The 20,699-nt window shown below is 49.0% G+C and overlaps 1 protein-coding gene across 1 annotated transcript in view; it reads right to left on the reverse strand.

Moving 5' to 3' along the window:
* Positions 1-20,496, reverse strand: part of Lrp4 (LDL receptor related protein 4) — a 52,962-nt gene extending 32,466 nt beyond the window's left edge. The window contains exons 1-13 of the mRNA XM_051184204.1: positions 20,237-20,496; positions 7,995-8,141; positions 6,039-6,155; positions 5,660-5,773; positions 5,239-5,355; positions 4,601-4,729; positions 4,260-4,379; positions 3,789-3,914; positions 2,424-2,549; positions 2,097-2,231; positions 1,564-1,689; positions 1,026-1,256; positions 50-206 (exon numbers count right to left, since the gene is read on the reverse strand). Coding sequence (XP_051040161.1) covers positions 50-206; positions 1,026-1,256; positions 1,564-1,689; positions 2,097-2,231; positions 2,424-2,549; positions 3,789-3,914; positions 4,260-4,379; positions 4,601-4,729; positions 5,239-5,355; positions 5,660-5,773; positions 6,039-6,155; positions 7,995-8,141; positions 20,237-20,288 — 1,697 coding nt within the window. The 5' untranslated portion in view covers positions 20,289-20,496. The remainder of the gene's footprint in view (positions 1-49; positions 207-1,025; positions 1,257-1,563; positions 1,690-2,096; positions 2,232-2,423; positions 2,550-3,788; positions 3,915-4,259; positions 4,380-4,600; positions 4,730-5,238; positions 5,356-5,659; positions 5,774-6,038; positions 6,156-7,994; positions 8,142-20,236) is intronic.
* Positions 20,497-20,699: the final 203 nt, after the last annotated feature.

Genomic DNA, 20,699 nt, shown 5'->3' on the forward strand with positions numbered 1-20,699 from the left:
AGAACAATCCCTAATGGTTAACTCGGAAGCCCGAGAGACACCTACTTACCCCTCCATGGGGTGCAGGGCAATGGCCCTGGGCTTCTCCAGGTTCTGCCACAACAATACCTTCCGGTGGGCCCCATCCAAATTAGCCACCTCAATCCTTGATGTCCCTGAGTCAGTCCAGTAGAGCTTGTCGTGGACCCAATCCACAGCCAGACCGCCTGGTGAGAAGAGGCAGTGGGAAAGTGTTAGGGATCCACCCTAGGCAGTTCTGTATCCTGGAAACAAGGGCAGACTTATAAGAAGCCACTTCTGGGACCGAGACCTTGTGGTATCTACTTTACATGCATCAGTTTACTTGACCACCACAGTTCTGTGAGCCAGGCACTACAACTTCCATGAAGTGGAAATGGAGAGAACTCAAGCAATTGACCAGGGTCATGCATTTCTTCCTCATGTGGCTGAGGATGACTTTGAAACCCTGCTCCTCCTGCCTTTACCTCAGGGGTGAGTACACCATCACAGCCTGGTTGGATAACAGACCCTAGGTACATGGTCTTACCCTCCCTCCCTCCCTTCCTTTTTTTTTTGTGGCTGATGCTGGCAACTGAACTCAGCGCCTTTCACAAGTAGGCAAGTGTGCTCTACTACTAAGTTTTAGCTCTAGGCTGCTTGTAGGATAGCCTGTTGTCACTGAATTAGCTGTTGCTTTTTGTTTGTTGAGATGGGAGAGTAAAGGTGGGGGGGGGCTTTCATGTATCCCAGCCTGGCCTAAAACTGGACATGTAGTTGGGAATGACCTTGAACTTCTGATCTGTCTGTTTCTACCTCTTCAGTGGTGGGATTACAGGTTATCACCATGTCTGGTTTATGCAGTGCTCGGGGATCAAACCCAGGGCCTTATACACTCATGCTAGGTAAGCACTCTAACAACTGAGCAACTCCACAGTTATTTTCTATATTAGAGTTCCACCCAAGAGCTTATTGGAAGAGACACTCTGCATTGTCTGCATTGTCCACTCGGGGCCTTGTTCTCCTACCTGGGCTCTCTAGCCCAGTAGACACAACCTCCTCCACATTGCTGCCATTAAGGTTGGCACGGAGGATGCGATCTAGGGTGACATCAGACCAGAAGACCAGCTCCCGCCGGTGATGAAAGTCAAGGGCAATGGCATTCTCCAGGTTGTTGAGTAGCAGCGTGTATTCAGAGCGGTGCGGGAGCACCTGCCGGATGTCGATACGATTGGCAAACAGTAGCACAGGTTCTGGCCCTGGACACAGCATAGAAACAGAATACCCACTGGGCTTCAGAGCTGCCAGATACCCATCAGCATGCACCCACAGGCAATCAGCTGATAGCTGGGGCCCTTTGCCCTCCAGGGTATGTCCCAAGCTGCTGGCATCCATACTAGAAGAATAGAATCCTCTCCAGCCCCACCCAATCACCTTTTGCTTGGGGCCCAGATTGCAACTTGCAGACATAAATCTCTACTTCTTAGGAAATCCCTCAGCTCTAGAGCACCTGGGTTTTCTCTGTTCGGCCCTCAACCTACCCAGCCAAGCGCCAGCAGTCCTTACCCAGAGCCTTGCAGCTGCGCCGATCAGGCCGTAGCTCATAGCCTGCTTCACACCAGCATTGGAAGGCCCCTTCACTGTTGGTGCAGCCCTGGCTGCAGTACCCCTCCTCAGCACATTCATTCACATCTGTGAATACCAGGCAGGGTCAGGAAGCCTGCCTACTGCCCTCATCCCACTCCAATTCACTCATAAGCCAACTAGTTGTTTCCCTCGTCACATCCCATATCCCCATCTACTGCCTCGGCCTGGTGGGAAACCAAGTAACAAGTGGTTCGGGGCTTTGAGGTCATGCAGACCTGATTTCAAATCCCACCTCTATTGCTTACTAGCTGTGTGGCCTTGGTTGGGCAAGTCACTTACACTCTCTGCCCATCAGTTTCCCCTATCTGCAAAATGTGAGTAATGAGCCCCACTTCCCTGGATTAGAGCAATTATGAAATGACATCGCTTCGATCTGATGATAGTCACACAGCTTCCTATATGTTGCTCCCACTCAGCGTCCTGACTCTTCCCCAGTGCAGGCCTCAGCTCACCCTGGCATGTTCTCCCATCCTCTGTGAGCCGGTAGCCTGTGTGGCAGGTACACTGCACTGCCCCTCGCACCATCTGGCACTTCTGGGCACAGCCACCGTTGTTAACATTGCAGTTCTCCTCGCCCGTCCGGGGCCCTGTGCCAGCCAAGCCAGAGTTGGGAGTTGAGCCCAGAATCCACCCCCGTCCAGCCAACTTGGCATTCCACCTGGACCACGAAGAACAGCTCCCAAAAACTGCGAGACTCCCAAGGGAGGTCTCCCTTTGAACCCTATGGGTGGGGTTCAGCCACAAACCACGGGCCAGGCCTACACACTAGAGACACTCACGGCAGTTCTGCTGTGGACTTTCGTCACTGTTGTCACCGCAGTCATTGACCCCATTGCACAGCTTCCTCTGCCCAATACAACGCCCATTCCAACACAGGAACTGGTCAGAGGCACACTGGGGGCTTCCTAGAAAGAGGGGGGGGAGTAGGGTCACAGGAGTGCAGGGCTGGAGTCCACAAGGGACAGGGGCCTGTCATTTTCTAGGGTAAACTGGAGTCAGATGGGAGTCAAGGTGGGAGGGTTGGGGTTCACGGCAGGAAATGGCTCAGACAAAGCTGGTTGAATGTTGTTTTCTCCCCAAGATTTCATAGCGGTTGGGTGATTGGGGCAGAGTAAAAGGGTGTACCTTCGTACTCAAAACCAGGGTTAGTGGGTTGAGGGCATAGACACAGAGACGGCCAGTACTTCCCACAGAGGGGAAGGAGACATAGGGCTGTTGGCTGGAGGACAGCCCTTCCTCCCAAGGACAGAGTGAAAGGGAGAATTTGAGCAGCTGCTAAGACTCACAGCCCTGACTTTGTGTTCAAGAATATGGATGGATACAGTCAACAATGCATTTGGATTGTGTGTGTGTGTGTGTGTGTGTGTGTGTGTGTGTGTGTGTGTGTGTGATGTGTTATGTGTTTGCAGTTCATGCATGTGACTATATATTTGCAAGGACATGAAAGGCCATATGTGAACATGCAGAGACCAGAGGATATCTGATAACTTCCACTATTGTTCATTCTCTGTCTTACTGCCTTGAGATAGGTTTCTCAATGAATCAGAAGCTGGTATTTTGGGAGTCTGGCTGGCTAGTGGGCTACTGGAATCTGACTTTCTCTACAACAAGGGTATTACCGGCACTCACAGCCATGCCCAAATTTTTGGTTTTTTTGTTTGTTTGTTTGTTTGTTTTTGTTTTTGTGTTTTGTTTTGTTTGGTTTGGTTTGTTTGCTTGTTTGTTTCAGAGACAGGGTTTCTCTTTATAACAGTCCTAACTATCCTGGAACTCGCTCTGTAGATAGGCTGGCCTTAAACTCACAAAGATCCGCCTGCCTCTGCCTCTGCCCCCCAAATGCTGGGATTAAAGGCATGTGCTACCACTGCCTAGTCCATGCCCAACTTTTTAATGTGGGTAGTGCAGCTTTGAACTTGGGTTCTTGTGTTCGCACACCAAGAACTTTTACTCACTGAGCTACCTCCCCTGCTCCTGCACCTGGATTCAATCCTGCTCACGGGGAAGGGCAGGGAAAGTCTAGGCCATTGAAGAAGGAATGAAATGTCATTTCTGGCCAGCCATGAAAGCAAGGGCAATGCTTTTTCCTCCTCTGCCTCCCACTCCCAATACTAGGAGAGGAGCCTGGGGTACCCTGGGGACTCCACCTGTGTTCTCACAGTTTTCTTCATCACTGTTGTCTGCACAGTCATCTTCCCCATCACAGCGCCAGGACAGACGAACACAACGGCCTGATCGACAGCGAAACTGTTCAGCTGTGCACATGGAGGTGGCTGGACAAAGCAAAGGTCTATTGAAAGGCTGGCCCCACCTCAGCCTGAAATTCTACTCTTCCACCTAAAGCACACAGGCCACTCTTAAAAGTGGTGTCACAGAAAGTTATCTTCTTATGAATCAGGTGGCCCTTCCTTAGAGCGCCTTACTGTCACCTGCTGGGAAACCGCCATGATGCGTCTATAAATCTACAGATTACAAGGTGACTGGCATCCCTTTGAATATATTGCCTCTGTGCAGTGTTCAATCTATGCAGCTATACAACTGTCTAATATGGCTCTGTGCTCTATTGACCCCAAACCTTCCTCCTTAGTTCCTCACTTTAATGCTATCCCCCAACTCACTGCAGTTGCGTTCATCAGATTGGTCATCACAGTCTGCATCACCATCACAGCGCCAGCCTGCGTTGATGCACAGGCCACTGTCACACATGAATTCCCCAGAGCGGCAGGGCTGGTGGGAAGCTGGAAAAACAAAGGTCTTCTGTCTCTGAGCAGTCTGTGCACACAGTGCCTCATGATAGAGCAAAAAAGTCCCATCTCTTGCCCCTCCCAACACTCCAGCTCCTCCCCAGAGAGACCTTGGAATCCAGACACTACTCCCCCCCAGCTGGCACCTGTGCCCTGCCATCGGAGGAGCTCCTCCAGTCTGGCTGCCCCTCCTCCCTGCTGGCCAGAGCACTCACAGCAGTCAGACTCGTCCGACCAGTCTCCGCAGTCATCATCACCATCACAGTGGTAAATGTCCAGGATGCAGCGGCCATAGGCACACTGGAACTCTTCCAGATTGCAAGGAGGAGAGGGCACTGCTGAGGCTGGAAGAGAGAGCAGACCTCAGGCCCCCGTGACTGAGGACAGGTGTCTGACTCTTCACAGTGACAAGTTGCACAGGCAAGGTGTCTTCCTCAAATATGTTGCAAGTGGGTTCCATTTGTGACGGTCCAACAGATTTCCACATGCTTGTGGACCTGAGGAAGTCAACCCTCCATAACTGCCACTACCCTAGCTCAGGGCTCATGTATCTCAGGCTGGCCTCAAACAAAGATAACCTTGAAATCTTGATCCTTCTGCCTCCACCTCCTGCCTGCTAGGATTACATACAGGTGTATAGAGCATTATGCCTGGCTGGTTTGTGCAGTGCTGAGGACAGAATTCAAGGCTTCATGCATGCTAAGTAACCATATATATAAGTCACACCCCCAACTCCCCAGCATCACTCCTTTAGAGCACATACTCCCTTGCCTGCTCTACACAACCCTCACCTAGGAAATGGCGCCCTTAGTCATCTCCCCAGCCCAGCAACCTCAGGTATAGGATCACTCACGGCAGCTCTCCTCATCTGAGCCATCTTTGCAGTCTGTGTCACCATCGCAGTACCAATGCTCAGCAATGCAGCTCCCATCACTGCAGCGGAATTCCTTGTCTGAGCACTTGCGCATGTCTAGGGAAGCAATGAGACAGATGTCCCATAGAATCTTCTCTTACCATTCCATTCTCTTTGGGTGGTAGGGAAGGCTCATATTCCTGACAGTATAGACTGCAGGGGAGGTCCATATTCCTGACAGTATAGACTGCAGGGGAGGCCCATATTCCTGATACTGTAGACTGCTCTGCCCTCCTGCCTTCTTTCAGCTGCCCCAAGTCCCTGGAGCAGTTTCAATTGAGGTAGCATAGACCTTCTTTGCTGTCTCCTGCCATAGCGACTCCCACTCTGGACCCCCTCCGGCTCCCAGAACATCACTCACCACATTGTTCATCACTGTTGTCACCACAGTCATTGTCACCATCACAGTGCCACAGACTCCGGATGCAGTAGCCATTCTGGCAAGGGAACTCATCCTCCTCACACTCCCGGGGGGCTGTGGGCACAGATGAACCAGGCTGCCATGGACCGAAAGCACAGTGCCTGCAAGCCCCTCAATAAAGCCTTCTGGGGCAGTCAGAAGTCCCAGAGCTGCCCCCAGGACTCCTGAGAAGGTGACCACGACTTGTGGGCTTAGCTGACCAAGAGAGGAGGGAGAAGGACAGAACAAAAGCTGAAGGCCCAAGGGCTCAAATGGGCCAGGGGCATTATTATGTGACAGAAAATCCCATGGAATCGGCTTGGCCCCTTCCAACACTCACGACAGTCCTGCTCATCAGAGTCATCTTCACAGTCATTGTCCCCGTCACACACCCAGGAGCGGCGGATGCACTTGCCATTGTCACAGTGGAAGTCCAGAGGGGAGCAGGTGGGCAGAACTGAGTTCAAGAGAAGGCAAAAGTGAGTCCGGCAGGCAGGCTACACCGAGGCCTGACTCCAAATCCCACTGTCCTCACTCCTAACCCTGCACCCCGGCAGATAAAGGCCCTAAGAAACTGCAGCTACGAAGAGGGAGCAGCAGAAGGGGATGGGAGGGCAGCAGAAAACCTCTACTTTAAGACTCCCAGGAAGCAGTAAGAAAAACTCGGGCAAGAGAGAAAAGCAGGGCCATGGTGGTGACTTAGTTGATAGACTGTGGCCTAACATGCACGAGGCCCTCGGTTTGGGCAGCAGCACCACATGGAGCTTGGGGTGGAGGGGAACACATGTAATTCCAACATGTGGGAGGTAGAGGCAGGAGGGTCAGAAGTTCAAGGTCATCCTCCACTCCACATCCAGAGTGAGGCCTGCCTGAACTACATGAGACCCTGACTGACATTTTCCCCTTCTTTTCCTCTTATTGAAGGATGATTGACACATCTGGGTTCCACTTCTAGAAGTCATGAGTGAGTCACCTCTCCTCTCTGAGCAGTAGTTCCTTTGACTATACAAGGGGATAATTGCACTCCACTCACAGAGGTCTTTTGAGATAATGCATCTGAAAGTGCTACATGAAAGGGAAGCATTTATTATTATCACAATTAGCTGAGCTGGTTAGGGTTAATGAGGTCCAGGCTGTAGCTTCGTTCCCATTAGACTAATTAGTCACCATCAGACATAGATGCTATGGGCCAGACATGTACCCCTAAATCCAGACAACTGGCTTAACAGTGAGGTTTATATATATCCAAGACAGGACATCCTGGCCCATTGTCTGTCTAGGACTATGCTGGAGAAAGGGCAAATTTAAATAGAATTCAAGGCTGCTTCTTTTTTATTTATTTATTTTTCCTCAGTGTGGAGAGGGGGTTGAATCCAGAACCTCACCCATGCAAGGTAAGGAGCTCCACTACTGGTCACAGCCCCAGCCAGTCATTTACGTGTGTATGGTACATATATACTTTTTCAGGCAGATGTATGCATGTGTGTCAACATCAGGTGTCTTCTTTAATAGCTCCCTACCCCGTTTTTGAAGTTTATTATTTTTGTGGGGGAGAGGGCTTGGGAGCCACAGTGCTCATGGAGAGATCAGAGAATAATTTTCTAGAGTTGTTTCTGTCTGTCCACCATGTGAGTCCTGGGAACCAAACAGTCATGAGGCTTGGTGACAATCACTCTTCCCTGCTGCTGAGCAGTGCCACCAGCCCTCCCCAATGTAAGAGTTCTTACAAAGCTTATCTTAGTTAATATTAGTGATTATGTAGAACATTAAAATAAGAAACAAGAAAATACTCTGCATCTCCTGTGTACCATACAAAACTTTAAATGTATGTATGCAGCATGCATACAGAATTCACAAACACAAGGAGAGCTATTTAAAGGCTATTTGTGGCTTTAAGGATATTTTATTTTACACCTTTTCCAACTTTTTGTTTGTTTGTTTGTTTTTGAGACAGGGTTTCTCTGTGTAGCCCTGGCTGTCCTGGAATTTGCTTTGTATACTAGGATGGCCTCAAAAACAGAGGTCTGCCCGCCTCTGCCTCCCAAGTAGTAGGATTAAAGGTGTAACAATGCGTGTTCCTTTACCAATTTTTCAAAGTGTGTTTTACTGGCATTACAGGCATGAACCACCCAATAGAAATATAGGTGGTTAAAGGTATACATGTAGGAGAGCCATGTGTCTCCCCATATCTGCCACCCTTGCAAGGCTGACCCCAACTCTAAGTCAGACACAGTGGGCACAGAATATTCCTTGGTCCATCTTTCACCACCTCTACTAGCCCTGGGATGCTACTTACTACACCCATCCTCATCGCTGTGGTCACCACAGTCATTGTCTCCATCACACTGCCACTGGGCGGGGATGCAGGTACACTCGCCGAGGGCACTCACTGCACATGTGAAGTGGCTCCGGCCACAAGCACACTCCAGGTTGCTGGCTAGGCCTGGGCAGAAAGAAGAGAGAGCAGAGGGCCTCAACTCCTGTCCTCCCAACACCATCAGGGGTAGGGGGGGGGGGAGAAGAGTCTAGTCCAGGGGCACTGTCACTCAGTGAGCCACAGGGACAATGCAAGGGAGATGTGAGGACAATGTAATTGTACTTTCCTTCCTCTGTCAGGGCAGATGTGGTCCCAAAGATACCTTGAGACTTTGGGTTCATAGACAGTTCAGTTCTTTACACAACATCTCTGAAGGCCAGGAGACAAAGCCACCAACGGGTGCTGTACTTAGAAGGGGAGCATGGGACAAATGGATGCTACTAAGATGTCTCTGTGTGCTTTCTTCCAAAACGAGTTCTGGACGTTCTGCCCCCCCAACTTGAAACCCAAGCACTGAGGGCAAGTGATAATAAAGAAATCAAGACACTGGAGCCTTTTAATATCAAGGAATCCACATGAGGCGGCAGGAAGAAGTTTGTGAGCTCTACAGGACAGATTTTGCTTTTGAGGAGAGTGACAAGATCAAGCCACCCCAGGACAGAGTAATGGCCCAGTCAATGCCTTCAGGTCTGTGAGACAGACCACAGCCTGGAGGAAGGCTGTCGGACACAGCCCATCCCCCATCCTCAGCAGCATGCAGCTGGGGTTCCCTATTGAGCATCAAGCTATCTGCCTGGCCAAGTCCCATGACTGGCTGCTGTGCCCCCTCCCCAGAGTACCAGCAGGATGCCCTGGGATGGCGTGTGAATGGCTCATTGCCCCTGCTCCAGCTTCAGCTGGAACAAAGGGTTCTTCCAGGGTCACTCTCCCCCTCAGATTATTCATCTAACCCGCTGGGCTGCTGCAGCTGGAAGGAGGGGGCCTGCCTTGTTGCTCATCCCTTCTCTAGCTCTCTTCTCTTCCTCCCATTAGCTGGGTCCTTCCAGCCATTAGACTGGGCTGGAACAGGGAAGGATTCAGTATTACCATTGGCACTCCTTCACTATTCACCTCTAATTCTCCCCCAGTCTTCCTATTTCTCCCCCAAAGGTGTGAGGTTAAGGCAGAGCTTCCTAACCTGCAATAGATGGATGAACATATGGATGGTCAATCAGCCCTTGGCATCTGCAAACCTCTTGAGTTATAGGGAAAATGTATATTTCTGGAGTGGGGGACCACAGACTCTTACCAGGTCCTCAACTGAGGTCTGGCCTCCCCTCTACTGTCTACTGTAAGGGATCTAGTTACCCCCAAGAAAGAGAATTTCCTGCAGAGGACAAGGAAAGTCCTTTGAGGAGTGATAACAGTTTTGCATACCTGATGCATTCTTGAAGGCCTCACTACAAGCCCAACACCCCTATCTTTCAACAAATGCAGACCAGAGGGTTCTTCTCCAGAGAAACTCAGAAGATCTAGTTGCCCAGGGCACTAGCCTGCTCTTTCCTATTCCTAGAGAAACGAGGAGTAAGGGCATGGCTCTCTAAGACCTTAGGCAACAGAGCCTGAGGAATACTGGCTCAGCACAGTATAAGCACTCCTTTAGAGAATCCTGGCTAGATTCAGCAGCATGAAATATTCCATGCTAGGATATTCCCTTGCACACAGGACAAGCTACAGGGAGAAAATAAGGCTTAATTAGTAGGTATCAGCAGCATAGAGGAGTAGATTTGTCCTTCAATAGACTAGTGGTCCTCTGGACAGCTGGTGAGTAGAAGCCAGGGATGTAGTTAAGCATCCCAACAGTGCACAGGATTCCCTCTGTCCCATTAATTGACCCACAAGTTGATAGAGGTAAGGTGAGAGTCAACGGCAAGCAACAAAGACAGACCTGGAGGGAGACCCAGAAAGGACAGATAGGGATAAAATGGAAGGACACAAAGGAAAACAAAAATGTAGATTTGGAGCAGACCTTGGATTCTCCCAATCAATTTGTCCTGTTCTACCCTTTAGTAGAACTGGACTCAAATCTACTAAGCCACATCCCAGACCTCTTTTGAGTTTTTATTTTGGTACAAGGTTCAGGATTTCATTACATTGCTGGCCTGGAATTTACTCTGTAGGCTAGACAGCCTTAAACTTGAAAGCCTTCTGCTTTGACATCCCAAGTAGCTGGGATCAATAGGCTGCACTGCCAGGCTTAGCTAGGTGTCTATCTGATATGTTACAGAAAATATAAAAATAAAGTAAAAGCCAGAATTAGACATAAAAATAAATGTGGACAATTCAATATTAACTGAATCTACTCTCCTGATTAAAAAAAAAAATGAACTAAATGAATTTTAAGCCATGGCACACTGAAAATGATGGTTAAATAGACATGGGGAAATTGGAGGTATGCAGCTGGGGACATTTTCTCAAAAGGCCTTGATTTGGGAATTGTTGAATACCAGGGATGGGACAGCAAGATGAGCAGTTTCTTGGCAATCATGCAAGGGAAACAAGTACAGAGGGCTGAAGAGATGGCTCAGCAGTTAAAACACCAGCTGCTCTTCTAGTAGTCTGGGTTCGATTCCCAGCCTCCACGTGGCTCACAGCCGCTAAGTGGCCCCAATTCCAAGGGATCCAGTGTGCACAGACATATCTGCAGGCAAAATATTCCTACACATAAAATGAAAATAAATATTAAAGAGAGAGAGTACAGAAAGCAAAGAGGAGCCATCAACTTCCCCCCAGCCCCCACATCTGGCTGTGTGATAGCACAAGTTCTGATGTCCTGATGCAGACTGCACTGCAGGAACACAGTGTTCCATCAGTCAGTCCCACATCCATTTGCAGGTAGCTCAAGACACACAACTCCCTGCGTGTCAGAGCACTGTCTGAAGTCAGAGCTGTGGTGAACGAAGTTCAGGCAGCCACCAGTCAAACCCTTGACTTAGGCATTCATGCAGGAAGCAGACACATACTCCACAAGGCTGGCTTCTGGAAGACAGCTTCCCCTCTGGAATCCCCAGAGGTAGGATTCTGTCTTTTCACTCAAGGCATGGCCATGATCATAAAGGGCAGCTTTTTAGCCCTTTTTGCATAAAAGAATGGAGAGCAAAGAAAGGAAACAAGTGGCTGTGGGTGGAGACAGCAGCTCTTCAGGCTTCCAGGGGCTTAGGCAATAGCCTTCCTGTTTTATTTGCTTCTTCCCTAGGCATTCATGATCGCTCATAAAGCCATTATTCTTGGGATCTGTATTAAGATGCTCATAGAAACTTTTTTTTGTTTTGTTTTGTTTTTTTTTTTTTTTTTTGTTTTTAGAGACAGGATTTCTCTGTGTAGCTTTGGAGCCTGTGCTGGAACTCACCCTGTAGAACAGGTTGGTCTTGAACTCACAGAGATCCATCTGCCTCTGCCTCCTGAGTGCTGGTATTAAAGGCATGCACCTCTCCATCTGGCATCAGAGAATCTTTTTAAAAGGTTAACCGAAATCTCACCATTTACAACTCAGCTCCCTCAACCCAGCTATCTTAGCCATTTAACAATGCTTTCTTTTGAAGTTTAGGAGAAGGCAAGCACCAAGGTACCAGTCAGACCATCCATCTATAAAATTGTAGACAGCAGAGATTCCTTTTGAGAAGTTAGTTAATTAAAAGTCTCTGTTTTCTCATCCTTAAAATGGGGATGAAAGCAATTCTATACCAAGGAGTTTGGAAATGGTCCTCCTGCCTCTATTTCCCAAGTGCTGGGATTACAGGTGTGTGCCACTGTGCATGGTGGCATGTTAGCAAGCAGTCTACCAAATCAACTGCATCCCCCAGCTCCTCACTCATGACCTCCTTTCCTTTTCTTTTTCTTCCTTTCTTTCTCTCTTTTTTTTTTCTTTCTTTTCTTTTCTTTTTTTTTCTTTTTTTTATTTATTTGAGTGACAGGGAATGAACTCAAGGGTTCCAACACGCTAAATATATACTGTAATGCTGAGTTACACCTTTTAGGCCTGCTCATTCTATAAAATGTCAAAGCCTTCTTTTCACTGGGCAGTGGTGGCACACCCCTTTAATCCCAGCAGAGGCAGAGGCAGAGGCAGGTGGATCTCTGTGAGTTCAAGGCCAGCCTGGTCTATAAGAGATAGGACAGCTTCCAAAGCCAAGGGGAAACCCTGTCTCGAAAAACAAAACAAACAAACAAACAAACAAACAGCCTTCTTTTCCTGTCTGCTGGCAGGAATGCTGAGCCTACACACTTACTTAAAAAAAGTCTCTAACTTCATCCAGACTAAAGGACAACTTGACTGATTTTAACTCCTGAGGAATCATATGCAGTAATAGCACATCCATGTAGCAAACAAAACAGACTACGTTGAAAGGAATAGCAACACGGAATCACACAGAAATGGACCCAATAAACTCATCTATCCCGAGTCTGGACAGACCTTCATAGATCCAATAGATCCAGTGTTAGGAGGGTACAGCTTGCCTAGCAAACATCAGTAGTGTAATCATCATCACCATCATAGAGCAGCAGGTAGCTAGCAGTAGGAAGGTCAGGAAGCAGAGCTTTCCTAGCACTACCCTACCTGGACATATTTGGCCCAGGCTGAGCTGGAAGTCCCTGTCCTGTGTCCCTTTGTGTTGTCCACTTACTAGACCTAAGCTTGGCTATTAGACTTGTGTGCCAGATAGCACTTACTCATACTCACAGTGTATGTGCTGTGCTGGATGTATCGGATGAGCAGTACAAATGTCTGTTAAATGAACGAGCAATGTATGCTTGAGTCATGTAAGAGCTGGTGTCAAAGCAGGAGAGAGGCCCTGAATGGTAGACCTAACTACCCAGCTAACTGGTACTCAGGGAACTTTATACTTCTCTTTCCCCAGGAAGCTTCCTGGTTCTATTCAGGTGGAACTCTCTCCCTCAAGGGCTCCTTTCCTCATTGTACTCTCAGGCTGTGAAACTGACATATCACAACTAGACTCACTTCCGTCTTATGGTCAGCCTTACTCGGCCAATTCCTTGGTGACAAAAGAGACACACTAGATACATGATTACAGGTTCCAGAAAGTTCAGGCATCTTTCTTTCTTCCCCTAATTTTAAAAATAGAAAATAAATTCTTTTTTAAAATATGTATTTACTGGGGTTGGGGAGAAGGCTCAGCAGTTAAGAGCACTGGCTGCTCTTACAAAGAACCTGGTTCAATCCCCAGCACCCACATGGCAGCTCACAATGGTCTGTAACTCCAGTTCCAGATGATCTGACACCTTCACACAGACATACATACAGACAAAACACCAATGCACATGAAATAAAAATAAGTAGATAAATCCATTAAAAACAAACTATATATATATATTTGTGTGTGTGTGTATATATATATATATATATATATATATATATATATATATATATGCACATATCTCCTGCTTGTACATTGAAGAGGCCAGAAGAGGGAATTGACTCCTTTAGAATTAGTTACTAATAGTTGTGAGCTGCCAATATGGGTGCTGGTAATTGAACCTAGGTCTTCTACATAAACAGTAAATTCTCCCAATCTCTGAGTCATTTCCCCAGCCCCAGAAAATATGTTTTTAATACTCAGTACCCAAAGTTATGAGGCAGAAACACACAATGTTAAGACCATAGGAATAATGCTTCCCAGAGTACAAATCCTATTCCTTCTGGTTCCTGAGTGGTTCATCTATTTATATCTTGGGTTTCATCAGGAAAAATGGAACAAAAGAACTCTTACACATATAGATGTTTTTAAAAATACTTAACTTCTGAGAAGTGCTTAGCATAATGCCTTCTACATATTATGCACCTTTTTATATTTTTGTCTTTAAGACAGAGTCTTGAACTTGTGATCTCCCTGCCTCAGCCTTCCAAATGCTAGGATTGCAGGTATACACCACCACACCCTGTTACATGCTAACTGTCAATAAATGATAGATCTGGAGGCTGAGGTACAAAGGTCAGTGATAGAGTGAATACTTAGCACATTCAAGGCCTTGGGTTTAATTCCTAGTTCCCACACAAATAAATAATCAGAGCAAGCCAGGTGCAGTGGCATGCACTCATAACCACAGCTACTCGGGATACAGAGAGGTAGCAAGATCCCTTGAGGCAAGGATGCAGGGCCAGGCTGGACAACATAGCAGGTAGAGACCCTTCTTCTTAAAGTTAAAACTAAGGGGGGGATGGGGAGATGACTCAGTGGGTTAAGCACTTGCTACCCAAGCATGAGTTTGGATCCTGAGCACTCACGTAAAAGCCAGGTATGCGTTATGCACTTGTAAGTGCTAAGTGGACAGAGTGAGTTTGATCCTCACACATGGTAGAGGCAGAGAACTAGCTTCCTCAAGTTGTCTTCTAGCTTCCACGGGGGTTGTCTAAGACTGCTGGAAATAACAGACATTTACATTATAATTTCTAACAGTAGCAAAACTAGAGTTATGGACTAGCAACTAAAATTATTTTATGATTGGGATCACCACAGCATGAGGAACTATATTAATGGGTCATAGCACTAAGAAGGTTGAGAACCACTGATTTAAAGCCTTTCCTTTTTACTGTCTCTCTGAACTTCAAGTAGAATCTCCCTGCTTAAACTACCTGGGGTGGAGAAAATGGAAGAAGACTCTCTCCTGTCTTATTTGCCTAAGCCCAGCATCTCCATTTGTTTTTAAAATGCTGCAGTCAAGCCAACAGAAGATTTTTCTTGTCCTCACCCATGCCCACAAGATGGTAGCAGTTGTGCTCCACAGGTTGGGGCCATGTGAAGGGAACATACAGCCACACCCCTACTCCCCTGCACCTGACAGGAAGTGGAGCTGGGGACTGTGATCTCTGGAGACACTGACAACCTAAGAAGCAGCTTTACTCCACGTGATAATCAGGTGTCTCTCCTAATACCTTATTTTATACCTGCCTAGCTTTACAGCCAGAAAGGGAGAGAGGCTTCCTCCCTGTCCCGCAAAAGGCACTGCCTGTATCCTGGAGCTCCCTGGCTGCAGAAAATCTCCGGTGATAAATTATGCCCCCAGTCTTTTGTTTCCGGCTTGGCTCAAAGTTCTGATCCTCAGCTCTGCACAGAGGTGAGGGGGAGCTCCCACGGGCCAAGTCAGGGCTTGCTGTGAGTGCTAGCCAGGCTTTCTCCAGCTGGGGCTCAGGCAGTGCCCCTCCCTCCTCACTCTCACCTGAATGGTGGGGGAGCAGTCATGAGAATTAGCTGACAGTCCATCCACTCATCTGCGGGACCCGGATGGGAACGCCTGCATGCACTGAAAGAATGAAGTCTGCACGGATGGGCGGAAGCGGTGCCCAGGGGCACCTGGGATGTTTGCTTCTTGCTAAATCAAAGGCACAACAGAAAATAGACGGCCAGGAAGCTAAAAGAATCAGCTTTTTTTAAACGGCTGCTCTGGGTTACGGTCAACTTTCTGCTGTTCCCAGAAACATCACAACACTGGCACCAACTTAAAAGGAAGAAACAAAGAGACAACAGGGGTCAAACTTTGGGGTGGAGGAGCTGGGGGTTGGGGGTGAGTCTGGGGCTGGAGACCCACATCAATTATCTCACACACTGACAGGACTCCTGATTGAAGACTGTGGCTGTGAAGGAAGCATGCTCCCAACTGCCCAGCCCCCGAATTGGGGCAATTACTACCTCTAGAGCTCTGGGGCCTGACTCCTTCCACAGGCCAATGGGAGGGGCAGGTTGGAATTCTAAACTGTCCCAACTACAAGAGACCTTAGGCAACCCCTCTCACCCTGGGTCACAGCAATCTTAGGGTGAGAAGTTGTAGGGCTCGCTCAACAGGGATGTTCCCAGGGGAGTTCCCCCCCCTCTCGGGAGCAGGCTTCCCTGCACGCCCCCTCCACAGCATAATAACCCTCTTTTCTGGAAGTGTGGACAGAACAGAGCTACGGTTTGGTTTCACTAGGTTTTCAAGAAGGAAAAAGAAAGGACAAGTTGTTTCACAGAGGGGAAAAAAAAAAAAAAAAAAAAAAAAAAAAAAGGAGGTTGGGGGAAACAAGCTGAAGTGAATGAAGGACCAAGCCTCCTTTATCATATGAGACAAGCAGTGTAACTTATCTGGCTCCCACATTCCAGACTCCAGAACCATCTCTGATGGATCTTCATTTAAGCAATCTTACTAACAGTTGACATTTATTCAGGCCTATACCTACATAGCAGTGGTCAGGCTGTGGTGGGCTGGATAATTGGAACATTCTATCATCTCTTAATTTTTACAGCATGAAATTTTCACAAGTGAAAATATATTACCACTCTCCTCCCCCACTCGATCCTCATTTGCAGATAGGAGCCCCAGAGTTCAGGAAGAGCCAGTGGTTTTTGCACAGATTCACCAAGAAGTATCAAAGCCAGGTGTCAAACCCAAGTCTGCCTGTGCTTCCTCAAATGGGGAGCTAGGTGAGCAGTTTGACAGGTATGTTTGCTGAATGGATGAACAAATGCCTGTGTGCAATGCTCAGCTTGGGCAGTGCTCCTGAGTGTACTGGGGAGAATATACTTGACCACACCAGCTCTATGCTTCAAGCAACTGGTGTAGGTAATCATCAGTGCCATACTCAGGCTCTGTCAACTAAACCTCAGTACCTAGTCCTTGGGATGCCGAACCTCACTAGGCTAAGGACAGACAGACATTCACTACTGGAGAGAAGATGGTCACTAAGATGCAGCCTGGGACTCACATCCAGGTATCTGTCACAAAACATGGCTACACTATACCAAAAGATGTAGAGATGATGGTTGGCAAACAGGCTAACAGACCCAGCTGACCAAAGGCATGATCAGAATTTGAGATATGTCCAGTAATAAGACAAAATACATCTGTAGTCTCTGAAATTATTCTGTCCTCATTCAAGAGGACATATTGGATGTCTCTTTAAGAAGCAGCAACAACCCATTACTCTTCATCTTAGGGACCAATGCTAGCAGTCTCTAGAAAGATTATGCACAGAGCTACAAAGCATCCTGTCCTCTGTGACCTCCTGTGTTCTTTGTTGGCCCAGAGGATGAGCATGCCCAACGTGCTTTGTGTCAGATATGTATGGCCTGACTTAGTTCCCTTGCACCTGTTATTCTTAATGTGAGGTGCCAGTTGCAAAGATGTCATCTGATATACAACAGGGGACAGAAGAGGAAATCCAGAATCAGTGACAAGCCAAGCATCTTGCACAAGTCTAAGAGATCAAGGGCAAGGTCACTCAAGTACCATGACAACCATGGTCATGACAACAACTACATGGAAATAAGACCAGTCTCTGGCTAAATTATTTTGAACTCATCTTCAGAAACTTTTTTTTTTACTCTAGCTAAGCACTCTTGGGCCAAAACTGTCAGTGTTTACTTCCCTAGAAAAAAGACTTCCAAGTGGTTTGTATACACTCCAGTCATAACTCACAGAGCATTTGTTGCTGTTAGCTTTAGTTTTTGAGACAGAGTCTCATGAAGTCCAAACTAGCCTTGAACTCACAAGGTAGCTGAACTCCTAATCCTCTTGCTTCCATCTACTAAGTACTGGGCACTGGGACTTTTTGTCTTATGAGGAAAGGGTCTTGCTTTATAGTCTGAGATGACCTCAAACTATGTAGCTCAAACTGGCCTCACCCTTGCTTCAATGCTCTTGCATCAGTCTCCCAAGTGCTAGCATGACTAGTGGTCCCCCCCACCCCCAGTTTTGTGTGTGTGGGTAGGGTTTTATCTGGGCACCACCTGTGTGAAGTACTCAAAGAGGCCAGAAGAGGGTGTCAGAGTCCCTGGAACTGATGTTACAGGCTGTTGTGAGCTGCCAAGTGATGGGAACTAAACCCAGGTCCTCTGGAAGAGCACCCAGTGCTCTTAACCACTGAGCCATCTTCCCAGCCACATCCTTCTCAATTTTGAAGCATGGATTTGTGATCTAGGCCAGCATCAAATGGAGAGGCTCTAGGAAAACCCCCAAGGACTAACAGAATATAAATAAACATCTTGGCCTGGTGTTGAATTCACTCCTAGCTGAGGTTGTCTATATAAGCAATGCAGGGCAAAACTTTTCAGAAGCACATCTTCCGGGCCTGGACTTGGTGCTAGAGATCCTACTGGAATTTGGGGGTGGGGAGTAGGGGGTGGGATGGCGGTTGCAAACTCTGCAACTGCTCTATCTCACTGAGAATCTGTCTTCTATGGGTCTCCAAGGACAGTTCAGTGTAAGGCCCTGCAAAGTGCAAATTTTCCTACCTCTGCCTACTCCGTGTGCACAGGAAGTCTCCCAACTTAGAAATTTCTATTAAACCTTTTCCTTTAAAAATGAACCAAGACAAGCCACCAAGAACCCTCTAATGCCTTTTTTGTAAAACATTAAGAATTCACTGCCCCTGCTCTCACCCCCATCCTCCATGCAGATGTAATATATGCAGTTTTGACAGCAGCTCTGGAGCAATGAATTCCTCTTGGCCAATTTCAGTCCAGAACCTTCCAGCTCCCCCTTCCCTGGGGCAGAAAGCGACAATCTCCTCTTTGGCTTTGTTGGTATCCGTTTTAACCCCCACCTCACCCCCCCTTTTCCTAGTGCCTAGCTATTTCCCTTGATCTTTTTCAAAACTTCCTCCAGGGGGCCGAGAGGAAAGTTCCATCCCCTTCCCTTGCAGCCCGAAGGGGGAAAACCCCCCAAAAGCATATCTGTCCCTTTAAGGGGCCCATGTGGTGGGAAGAACAGTTACATTCCTACCCCAGTAGGGCTGCTGTCCCAACACGCCGAAGAGGCTACAAATAACCTTCGAGCAGAGAGCCCAAGAGGGGGAGAGCCAGGCGCGAAGAGGAACGTGGGTCGGCCAGGCTACCACTCCTCGGAGAGAAAGGACTACGTCGGCGCTAGATACCACATGGAAAAAGCCATTGAAAACCCACGCGTAGTTTAAATAACAGACACCAGAACTCTGTTTTGGATTCGGGAGCTAAAACAATCTTTAAAACAAGTGCCCAGACAGTTCCACACCCTGCCAGGCAAGTTCCGAAATCTGCACTTTCCACACGAGCTCCTCCAAGTTAAAGAAAGAACCCGTGCACCGCCGGGGTCTGCAGACCGCTCTTTCTGAACCCCACCCCCTCGTCCAGCAGCCTGGAGAATCGGAAGAACTGGACCTCCCCCACGTGGAAAAGCCGGCGGGTGAATATGGTTGGAGTTCCAAGATCGATCTTTGATCTTTGGGCACAAACTCTCAGAGGCAGCTGCTAAATCACAGGGTGCACCCATGTTTCCAAGCGGCTGCAGGGAGGCAGATTCCACTGAAGTCCTAAGCAGACACAACAGTTGCGTCCGGGCACCGAACACGTTATTAATAAGGAGCAGATGAGGCAGCAGTGCCGCTGCCATCCGCCCAGCTCCCCCGAGGCCAAGGCCGCACTGCATGGGCCCGGAGGCTGCCTTTGGAAGTTCCCTAAGAACGCGCCCCCCTGCCCTCTACCACGGTCAGGACGGATCTGCTGGAGCTTTCCAGCAGTTTCTTCCCAAATTTCCTTCCCAACCTCCTTTCCATCGCTGTTCCCCACCCCTCCCTTGGGGAGGATCCAGGGCAGGAAGCTGATTGGCCGCAGCCAGGAGAGGGAACCCAAAACTCCGCTTAGGGGAGATGCTGCAAGCAAATACGACCAAAGACCCCAGGATAACCGGGTGTGGAGTTCGAGGAATTGCTTCCCAAGTCCATGATTCCCGGATGCTCAAGTAACTCAGATTCTGCTGGGCCCCTCTCTGCAATCCACCCGGGATCCCACAGACCCTGGAAGGAGGACTATTTACAATTTATCGGTTTAGCGACCATCCTCCCCGCCTCCCTTTCTTTGCACACATTCATTCGCACGCACCAGGGACACAGCCCTGCCTTAACCTGAAAGGAAACCAGCCACTAGCTCTTTAAAGAGTAAGGATGGAAGCTGAACGAGCGCCCGGATCGGCCCAGACCACAAACCAGGACGATTCCCTCCACCACTGTCCCTTCTCAAGCTTGAAGAGCTGCAGAAGCTCCTCTTGCTTTCCTCCTCACGCTCTGATAGAGTTACTGCTTGAAGTGAGCTTGAGGTTGGGATCTCAGGCCCCAGCCTGCGCCGTTCCGCTCCCGGGAGGAGAGTCCTGCAGCGGCCAGACTCAGGGACAAACTTTCCCGGTGGCCCGGTCGGTGCGGGCGCTGCGACGCAGCTTACCGTGTGCGCAGAGCAGGGCGCCAAGCAGCAGCGCGCCCCACCACCGCCTCATGGTGCTGCGGCCGCCGCCGGCGCTCCCTGCCGGCCCGGGGGTCCCGCGGGCTCCCACGGGTCGCCGGGGCTGAGAGAATCAGCGGAGGGTTCCCCCGGGGTGGAAAGCGTCCCGGGTCCAGCGCAGCCGGCGCGCCTTGCAAGTCGCCCTCCGGGCCGCTGCCGCCTCCAGTGCTGCCGGAGCCGAAGCCGCCCCGCCAGGGGACCGGGAGGGGGTGTCCCGAGCCCGGCCGCCCCGCCCCCCGCGCCTCAGCCCCCGCCACCACCACCGCTCCTGGTCCCGCCCCCGGCTCTGGCCCGGCCCCTTCCCGCCCTCTGCCCTCGCCCCCCAGTCCCAGGACCCCACCCGCCAGTGCCTCCTTCACTAGCCCTGGCTCCTACTCAGGCTGCCTCAACATTCCTAGCCTTCCGG

This window comes from Phodopus roborovskii, unplaced genomic scaffold, assembly GCF_943737965.1.
Source record: "Phodopus roborovskii unplaced genomic scaffold, PHOROB, whole genome shotgun sequence".
Taxonomy (NCBI): Eukaryota; Metazoa; Chordata; class Mammalia; order Rodentia; family Cricetidae; genus Phodopus; species Phodopus roborovskii.